Source organism: Vigna angularis, chromosome 9, assembly GCF_016808095.1.
Source record: "Vigna angularis cultivar LongXiaoDou No.4 chromosome 9, ASM1680809v1, whole genome shotgun sequence".
NCBI lineage: Eukaryota > Viridiplantae > Streptophyta > Magnoliopsida > Fabales > Fabaceae > Vigna > Vigna angularis.
In genome coordinates, this window is record NC_068978.1 from 26,561,965 (window position 1) to 26,572,974 (window position 11,010).

The 11,010-nt window shown below is 34.1% G+C and overlaps 2 protein-coding genes across 2 annotated transcripts; one reads left to right on the top strand and one right to left on the bottom strand.

Annotated features, from left to right (window-relative positions):
• Positions 1-2,931: 2,931 nt before the first annotated feature.
• On the top strand, positions 2,932-4,251 carry LOC108346708 (stemmadenine O-acetyltransferase). Its single transcript, XM_017585765.1, has one exon. It carries the CDS (start codon positions 2,932-2,934, stop codon positions 4,249-4,251), a length of 1,320 nt encoding a protein of 439 aa, XP_017441254.1.
• A 4,832-nt stretch (positions 4,252-9,083) lies between these two features.
• On the bottom strand, positions 9,084-9,538 carry LOC108346709 (classical arabinogalactan protein 4). The gene is made up of 2 exons (XM_017585766.1): positions 9,497-9,538; positions 9,084-9,410 (listed from the first exon to the last, which is right to left on the bottom strand). The coding sequence occupies exons 1-2, from the start codon at positions 9,536-9,538 to the stop codon at positions 9,084-9,086; spliced, it is 369 nt and encodes a 122-aa protein (XP_017441255.1).
• Positions 9,539-11,010: the final 1,472 nt, after the last annotated feature.

Sequence of the window (11,010 nt, forward strand, 5' to 3'; positions counted from 1 at the left end):
TTAGTAAAGTATATCGAGTTTCCCTTACTCACGTCTCTGTCTCATCAATCATTCCTCTCAACTCTTTCTCTTTTATCTCTCTCACTTCAACCTTCTCTCTATCATCCCTATAGTATTCCCAACTGAAAAAAAAAATCAGAAACTCTCACCTCATCTTAATTCATCTTCCTCATTTATCCAATTTTGTTTCTCTCTCATCTCCATCCTCTCTTACATCCACACACAAAAACCCGTGACACCGCAATTTTTTACTCTTGCTCTGTTCGTTCATTTGTTTTCCACTTTAATAACAAAATATTTGATGATGTTGATGTTGATTTTTGATTGGAGGGCTGTGTTATATCTTTTTCTTTCTAATTATTATTAAATTTGTAAAAAACTAAAGTCTACAATAATTTCAATAATTTCAAAACAAAAATAAACAAAAAAACAAGAAACTCCCCACGAAAAGACTTTACCTATTCAATAATTTCAATATATTTTTTAGACTAGTGTTTTAAACCAAAAATAAAGACTTTACCTACTTAAAACTTAAATTAGATTTCTCTAAAATATAATATTCCAATTTTAGTAGTTTAGAAGTGATAAAATAAGACGTTATAAGATTGATAAAACAAAACATATCGTTTTAAACTATAAAAGTATAATTACAATTATAGTAAAAAATAACTATAATAGTAAAATATATGTGAACTAACTAGACAATCATGAAGAAAAATTATGTAGTATCATTGTCTTCAACCAGAGACACTTCAACTCCTATCCCTTTGCTTACATCAATAAGATAATAATTGCGAAAGAAACAAATAGCATACAAGAGATAATAAAAGATACAATAGAGTAAGCTAATGCACAAAAGAGTTTTCATAAACAATTAAATCACAATAGATAAAATCTAAACATGAATTAAAAACAATTAATCATATAAATATAGATAAATAGTTAACACTAGACTCAATTATCCGAATACATGCCTTTGACATTGGATTTCACTATAGACATGCACTTATAGTAGTATTTATATTCTACAAAGTTATAAACAAAGAGGTTATCAGCCTACTACTCATAAGGTTAGTTTCCTTCGCACCTAGGACCAAACCAATGTCTATAAACTATGACCTCCCACAATTTTCACCACAAAACTCATTCTACTCTATTTGAGTGTGAATAGTTATTAAAGTTCAGGATACCTCCTTAATGAACCCCGAATGTCAATGCATACATAAACGCATCACCACAAAGAATTTCTCCTTAAAATTCTCACAACATCATCAGCACACATATCCACAATCATGTTGACAATCCATAATACATATTAATATACATCATATTCATAGAAATCCATTTTAAACAAATCTAAGCATAAATATACATTGGCGCTCTAAAGTGACACTCAACACAATACCTCTCGCAAAAGAGAGCGCTTAGCGACATTCATGACACTCAACGCCAAACCTTTCGTAAAAGATGATACTCAACAATAGTCTTCACGCTCAGTATCATTCTTCTCGTAAAATGTCTCGCTTAGCAACATCATTTTTTGTCTCATTGACCTAAAATTAAATTGTTCCAGACCTATAGTGAAAAGTGGCATTAAGTGATGCCTTACCACCGCTTAACGCTGGAGCATTCGCAAATATGTGCGCTCAACGGTACAAACCTTATGCTCAGTAGTCTAGAGCTAAATCTGTTCTTAGACCAACACAAGGAATTGACGCTTAATGTCAATTGGTCGCCACTTAATGTCATACTAGAAAACAACAGATTCAGTTATGTGATTTGGGGAAAAAGAGACTTGTTTAGATGATTAAATTGATATTCCTGACTTAATGCTTTGTTCGAAAATAGTTTTCAATATCGAAATGCATACTAACTCACTACTTGCTCAAATTATCCGATCCTGAATTTCTTAATTCCACACCAATTTAGACAAAGCAAAACAACACGCAAACATAGTAACACATTCAAATTTCAACAACTCAAACACCAAATCAACAATTCAACATACTTACATCAACTAGACATGCAATTTATCATATTCATCAGATTTATAACTTTAAAATAAAACAATTAGCTTCCTTATCTGATAGATGACCAAACAACTCAATAATACTTCCAAAAACATAGGAAGCTCTATTTGCCCTTATGAACAATATAAATATAATCAGGGCACACCATTAGGACAACTTATAAACAAAGACTTTTAAAGATGACTCAAACGTCACTTGCAACCCCATATAATTTACATGAAAAGGAAGACAAAATAGACCAAAGAGAAGAAGAGAAAACCAACTTATTCTATCTAAGAAATTGATCGAATGGACGTGAAAAGCTCACCTCAAGGATCACCCTAGCAATATTCGATCTTCAACAAACTGAAGAAGAAAAACTCTCAAAGTCAAAGAACTTTAGAAAAATGATTTCTAAAGAGATGATGCGTTTTAAAAATATAAAACTCGTTCGTAACAAAACTATTTATATTAAAACCTTTTATTTATAAAATAATCGATTCTTATTATTTTTAAATCACTTCTAAAATGTCATTTTTTATATCTTTACATTTTTCTTTGACAACAAGAAAATTTTCAGCCTCAAGATAAAAAGAAATATATATTCTTCTCATTTTCTCTTACAACAACCACCTGGACTTTTTCGATCCCAATACCTTAATTAAATTGAAAACCTTACATAAAAAATGTAACATCTTAAGGAGTAGTTATATTACAACCTTGTCTATCTAAATAAATAAATATATAATCACTAAGCTATATTACGTAAATTAACTTTATTTGTGAGACATGTGTTGTCTCCAATATTTTTTTTTAAATTAATGCACAAATGATCTTATATAAGGGTGGAACCTTTGAGAAAGAAAACCGTAGTCATATACCTATCACTGACAAATATTAATATCTTGTGAGAGAAATTGAAATGGGTGAGGAATATGGCATTATATCGAAGGAGACAGTAAAGCCATCTTCCCCAACCCCTATTCAGCACTTCAAACTCTCTTTTCTCGACCAATTGGCTCCTTCATTCCATGTTCCCATTCTGCTCTTTTACTCTGCCTCTGATGTTAGAACCTTTGCTGCCACTGACCACAGTGCACTGTCACAAAAGTTGAAAACTTCTCTGTCACAAGTCCTCACTCTCTATTACCCATTTTGCGGAAGACTCAGAAACTCTTCAATCATTGAGTGCAACGACGAGGGTGTTCTTTTCATCCACTCTAAACTCCCCATTGAGCTCTCAAACATTCTCCAAAACCCTCAACTTCACACCCTCTATGAACTTCTCCCATGTCCTCCTTACAACCTTGAACCACAACAAAGGGATACGTTCGGGATCATGGCAGTTCAGTTGAGCCAATTCAAGTGTGGGGGCATAGCCCTTGGCGTGTGCTTCTCACACAAGATCGCTGATGCTTCCACTGCAGCATCGTTTCTCAACGCTTGGGCTGCAACATCACGTGGACACGGCAATAGCAACCTCGTTCCACCTCCAATGGAAGAGGCAAGTCTGCTTTTCCCATCGAGGAACATATCCGTTGACATGACAAGTGGCATGGTTGGCCAAGAAAAGACTGTGACAAAGAGATTCATATTTAGTGGCAGCAGTATTTCTAGATTGAGACAAACCATAGGGTGCCCCAGTTTCAATCCCTCACGCGTTGAAGCCGTGACGACGCTGCTATGGAAATCATCACTGGAAGCAGCGAAAGAAAGTTTAGATTCTGGGGAAGAAATAATTGTTGCTTCTGCGGTATCCCACACTGTGAACATTCGCAGCAGAATGGTTCCATCTTTGTCGAAGCATTCAGTTGGAAACATTTGGCAATACGCGGTGTCTTCGTTGGTGGAAGTGGAGGGGGAAGTGGGGTTGCGTGATTTGGCAGAGAGAACGAGGGAAACGATAGGAAAAGTTGATGGAGATTATATAAAGAAACTTCAGAGTGATGAGTTTGTTGAAGTAGTTCAGGCTATAGAAGAAGCAAGGAGACTGGCTGAAGAAAAGGGTGTTCGAGGTTATGGGTTTACCAGTTGGGTAGGGTTTGAGTTCTATGAAGTTGATTTTGGATGGGGAAAGCCCAGTTATGCTAGCACCATTCCTGTGCCCATAAAAAATTTGGGAACTTTGATGAGCACAAAGGATGGAGATGGCATAGAGGCATGGCTTACCTTGACCACACGTGACATGGCTCGGCTTGAACACAATGCAGAACTTCTGAACTTTGCGTCGTTTGATTCTTAATCTTAAAAGTAATGTTGTTTGATATAGTTTTATCTTAAATAATGCAGAACTCACTGCCATGGGATCATTAGAGTGTGCTTCATGTTTCTAGTCTCTAGTATAGCTTATTGGAATAATGGGAATCAGCATGGTTTCTTTACTAGGTGTGCTTTTCCTTCTTCTATTATATTGTAAAATGTCAAATAAAGTTGATGTTCCGACCACTTTATACGGAATGATAGACTTGCACAAGTACTCATACACAATCAAAATATTGAGTAACACTTAAGATTCATCTTGAAGACTTAATATATCTAGAGAGGACATACAAGTTGTTGTGGTACAATAATCCAAAAAGAAAAAAAAATATTCACATTACAATCTAAAATAATAATATTTTACTTATTTTTGTTTTATTTTTAACTTAAAATTCCAACATAAATTTTTATATTATTAAAGTGGTCGTCAATTATGTGTATCTTTTTAAGGAATGTCAAAGTATTATTTTGCCATAAATTTATAGTATACGATGTAATTAGAGAAAAATATATAGAAAGGAGTGAAAAAATGGTTAACAAATTTGAAAAAAAGAGCAAATAATATTGATAGATTTACATTACAAAACTCTCATAAAAAATAACTATCTTAAGGTGAAAATTTTATAATTAAATTATTGTATTTTTCTTAATAAGTTTTTTAATTGTTGATGGAATTTTACCAACATAAATAAATTTGTCAATAAAATAAAATTTAAAAACAAATTTTACTCATGAATTTAGTCTATTCGTAAAGTTCATCAATTTAATTTACAGATGAAAATATTTATCAATAAATTCACTCGGTAAAATTTAGGTAATCTAGAATTGTTATTAGTAATGAATTTTTTTGTTGGTAAATTATGTTGATCAAATGATAATATATTTTTCATTTTGAGCTTTGAACATGGTGGTTAAATTGATTGATAATTAAATTTCTTAAAAATTATTAGTAAAATTTATTAATGAAAAATATTTGTAGATAGTTTTATCGATAAATTGAGAGCCGGATTTATCGTCCAATTTTATATAATATGTTTATAAATTAATTAGAGAAGTGTGAGAGAAAAAGAAAAAAAAATAAAAAAAGGAGAAAAGAAAAAGGTGAAGGAGGGAGAGGATGAGAAGAAGAGTCAACGACGGTACAAGATGCAGCAGGATCGCGGCGGTGTAACAACGACAGCGATGGTGGTGTCTGAAAGGAAGAAAGTGGTGAGGGAAGTGTATGGAAGTTGATATACCTAAATTTTTTACAATACTATTCTTATTTATCTTTTACTTTTTTTTTAAAACATACAAAACTTTACTTTTTAAATAATTTTAATCTTACATCGTGAATGTAAAAGTAAGTCATGCTATATTTTTATTTAAAAAAATCTTGCATGGGTATCACATCCTGTAGTATTAGGTGTGTGGTGTCATGGTCCCGTTAAAGGAGATAGAAGGTGATAAATATGAGAGGGTCCAGTGCGAGAGAATGGGGTGTGAGCGTGGGCAGGAAAATGACATTCATTTTCTTTTGTCTTTTTTAACCCGGTGTTCTTTTGTCTTAACACATTCATCTCCTCAACACTCATTTTCTTGAATTTAGCGAACTCTTATTGCATTTTTGCCTAAACTTCTAAGATAATGCTTATGTCAATCAAGGAGGATCTTTTTTCTTTCTCTCCAACCATCTTGATTCTCGTAGACATCATAAACTTTTCTCTTCACAAAAATATAAGTCGACTACACAATGGGCACCATGTTCTTACAAAGTCAATATATCCTACAAAGACTTCAATAAACACGTCAAACACTTTAAGCCTTCAACTTCAGGGTTATTCATCATCTTCAAGAATACCCGTCCTCTCTTAGTTGGACGAAGGTTATGTTTGCAGAAGACACTCTAGCGCTGAAGTTGCTCGAGTGCCTTAGAAAGTAATCAACGTGGTAATAAATAAATGTAATTAATGCACATCGTAAAATTTGCTATTTATACTTAATATTTATGGGCCCTTTACTTGGATGACTTTAAGTCACATGACCTAATTATATGCTAATTTTGAGTTATCATAATTAATTATGGATATTTTGGTTTAACTTGTAGATTAATGTAACTAATACTACAATTGGTATGACCTCATCGTGACCAAGTAAGTGTAACACTAGTACAAAAACACCGTATAACATCGGTAATTTTTGGCTTATCACGTCGAATTCGAGACCGACGTCATATCGGGAGACGTTAAATTGAAGTTAATTGAGTCGAACATAGAACAATCCGACGATAAACATAGAGCAAATTGACGTCGAATATTGCTTTATGTCTGACGTCAATTTATGGGTTTTTTTAAAAAAAATTCGTCAATATTTTCTTCCACTAAAACCATGGAAAATAAATATACAACACAAAAATACACCACAAAAATTTCCAGAATTTTAGAAGTAGTAATAACCAATAAAACATGCAATAACCAATGAAAATGCAACAACCAATACACATAAAAAATAAAAAAATGAAACTAATCGTGAAGGTAAGGCAGTAGATAGGTGTTGCTGTGAAGGTGAGGAGAAGACAACCACTACTGAAGAGGGAAAAAAAAGAACTCAACAGTGCTCCAAATGGTGTCTATGCACAAAACTAATCGATTAAAATGAAAGGAAATCATACATAAAGTCAAAAACCAATGGTTTTTTGTGTTAAGTAGAAGAAACATTACCTTTGGTGGTTGCCGAACACTGGTATAAAAATTGCGTATAACGTCACGCGTTCAACGTCCAACCACTGAATAACCAACGTTAAAAATGATCGGTGACATTTTTGTAAATAAATTCAATTATTAGATGTCGTTTATAACTTTAATTCAACGTTAATTTGTTATAAGATATCGAATATTGAGAAGTTCGACGTCCTATTGGATAAATTTTGCAAAAATGTTTGGTCCGAAGGTGAAAATATACTTACGTATGACATCGGATGTCCTAGAATTAGACGTAAAAAGGGAAAAAGCCGTCAGAAACAGCCAAAACTCGTCGGGATTGACCTTTTACCGACGACTTATTAACGGCCAAAATACCGTCGGTAAATCCCTTGTCGCTAACGTTTACTGACGGCTTTTGCCCTTTGGTAATTACCACCCTTTGGTAATTACCGAAGGTTTAAAACCTTCGGTAAATCCTTCGGTACGATCCAGGCAAAACTAAATCATATTTGTATTTCTTATCCAACGAAACAAACCTGCATAAAATGTTCATAGCATAGACAGACCTGCATAATATTTTCAAACCACAGACAGACCTCCATAATATGCATCCCAAAATCATTTAATCATTAATGACAAAAACAACTTTATAACATTATTTGTATTCTTCAAATTTAAGAACTTCTATTTTAAATGAAACATGAAACATAAAATAATATCATCTGGACATTAAACATAATGTTCTAACATCCAAATGTTCTAAGAACTATGTTCAATAACAAAATAAACTAATAATCTACATAGTCATCATCAGAATGATTTTCATCATCCTATTGCTCTATAAATGGCTGGACTGATGTGGGCTGGACTGACGTGGGCTGGACTGATGTGGGCTGCTGAGGGACGACGGGTGACGGCGATGGTCGTGGATGGGTTGGAGGGATAGTGGAATGAATGTCTTCCGCATTAGGCAACGCTCTCATGACCAGGGACTTGAAGTTTGTAAACTTGGTTCTTAAGTCACTGTAATTTTCTCTTAAATCATGATTTTCCTAGTCACGTTGTTGTAGTACTGTTGGAAGAAGAAGGTTGATGCTTTAGAGTACCTCCTTTTGATGTTGTATAGTTTGCAGCAAGTTGTCATGCACCGTATACTCGTCCCTTTTTCTTCCCACCAACGACATTGACCCAACACTGTGTCCTACGGATGTCGTCGTCCTCATTACTCGCATCATCCGGTGTAGAAGCTGACCCATGTTCGGATCTAACCTGTGAAAGTTTCGTAGAAAATTCTTCCTGTTCAAACATTAAATGCAATGTTAGGGAATAATACAATAACATAATGAGAAATTAATATTAGTAGGTTTGTTATTTGCTTACATGAGTCTTTCGAGATCTTTCATCAACGAATTGATTAGTGCCTTTCCGAACATGAGTCTGTGCAAAGACGTCATCAACATGGACCGCCCGTCCCAGAGCTTGTGCCTGTAACATAATTTAGAGTTAGAAGTGTACATGAAATAGAAAATACATAAGTTATATATGAAAGAAACAGAAAAGTATAGAAAGTTTACCATACGAATGACATGCTCATGAACCGTGATCGACCCACCAGTATGCAGGGTGCCACCCTTTTCAAAAGCTATGTTCCTCTAGGTTGTAGCACACTTATTGCGAAACTCTGTTGAATTCCAATGAGCGAGTAAAGAGTTCCAAATCTACTCGCCCAACCAGTAAGGGCACTCCCCTGCATTGCGGGCATTCCTAAACATCTCTGACAGTCGATGAGATGCTTTCATGTGAAAATTTCTTTGTATTTGAGTTTCATGTTCAGGTTTCCACTACACCTTCATCTGTGAAAATAAACAAAACAAACATTGATTAATGAACATACTAAAATAAGAATGACAATTAGTTTAATTGGTTATTCACCTTAAAACGCTCCCAGAATGACTTTTTGTCATCTACAAGTATTACTCCCCAAGTAGGCCATGGACTCAAATATTGTTGCTTAATTGATCGTGTGATGGCCTGGGAAGCCCTGGATGGAATATACCTGCATATAAAGAAATAAAAGTCATTTGAAGTAAGACAAACTTTAAACATCAAAATGTTTAAAAAAGGGATTACAGTCTTATCCTTTACCATATGGCTCAATCCATGGTTGATCATGGAGGGGCGGGTCAACACCATCACCATCACCAGCTGAATCTGAATTAGCAGATGGTGTGGCAGTCTCAGAAGGTGGTATACAAGATGATGAAGGTATAAAAGTAGGGTCAGGGAAAGCAGTGAGAGTAATAATCACAGGGGGAGGAGTGAGGGTAATGATCACAGGAGGAGGAAGAATGTCTGCTGCGGGGGTAGGAGGAGGGTGTACTACAGAGGTAGGAGGAGGGTGTACTATAAGGGTAGGAGGAGGGTGTAAAGCAGGGTAGGAGAAGGCCCCACGGATGATGGACTGGGGGCAGCAGTGGTAGGTAGTGTAGAAGGCACCCTAAGTACATACTTTGGTGCCTGTCGTTGCCTCTTTTTAGGCCATGCTACCCCCTTTCCTTTATCACGACATTCTGAGCCTTCTCCTGTCATGACTGCATTAAAATGGTTACAAATAAAGTGAAACAATAGAAAAGTCTAAGGAAGGATCAGTACAAATTAAAGTGAATGTAAAATAATTGCATACAACTTTTAAGATGGTATTTTGCATAACTCAATTGGAATGTTTTTGAAATACTAGTTAAATTTGCTACAATAGATGTCCAACATTCAATCATCGTCATCATGATCTTCATCTTCTTCTTCTTCTTCATCATCATCATTTTCTTCTTCTTCATCATCATCATCATCATCATCATCATCATCATCATCATCATCTTCTTCTTCTTCTTCTTCTTCTTCTTCTTCTTCTTCTTCTTCTTCTTGTCCTCCTTGTATTGGTGCTTCTAATTCATCTCCATCACCATCATGGTCGTGCAATGCGGTTATACGTTTAAGTTCAATAATTTGTTGTGCTTGTGAACCTAAATACTCAAACTTTGAGTTTTAGGTTATTCTTTGCATTTCGCTACTTTCCTAACTTGATTTCACTACTTTAGACTTGTTAGGATGTCTACATTACTTAAAAGTAGTCTAGTTTAGGTAAATTGGCAATTTGTCACCTTTTAAGTACACTTTTTAGAACCTAAATACTCAAGCTTTGAGTTTTAGGTTATTCTTTGCATTTCACTACTTTCCTAACTTGATTTAACTACTTTAGACTTGTTTGGATGTTTACATTACTTAAAAGTAGTCTAATTTAGGTAAATTGGCAATTTCTCACCTTTTAAGTACATATTTTAGAACCTAAATACTCAAACTTTGAGTTTTAGGTTATTCTTTGCATTTCACTACTTTCCTAACTTGATTTCACTACTTTCCTAACTTGATTTCACTACTTTAGACTTGTTAGGATGTTTACATTACTTAAAAGTAGTCTAGTTTACATTACTTTAAAATTTGTGTAGATAGTTAGTTTACTGTTTTGGTTAGTACTTTAATAGACTTTGCATTATTTGCACTTTTAGTGTATTCTAGGTACTACTTTTAGGTTATAAGTTGTCATATTGAGTTTTAGCTACTTGATCCAATTTGACATCTTTCTTAGCTTTATTTAAGTACTTTAAACTTGTTAGGATAAGAACATTACACATTCTTAGGTTTCATTAGGTCAATTTCGAAATTGTCACCTCTCCATGTGATATTTTTCAGGTTTTAAGTAGTGTAATTTTAGGTCCTCAATAGTCAAATCTTGTATTTCTTTGTATTTTCGAATTGTGCCCTCATTTTTATCTTTCTTTTATGTTTTAAAACTTGTGTAGATAGTTTTTTTACTGTTTTGGTTAGTACTTTAATACACTATGCATTATGACAACTTTTAGCCTATTCTAGTTACTAGTTTAAGGTTCTAGGGTGTCATATTTTGAGTTCTAGGTTGTTTTTGTAGTGAGTTTTTAATTAGCTAGGTTTTACCCTTCTAAACTTGTTAGGACAATTTCTTTGAAGTTACTTAGGCTAGTTTAGTG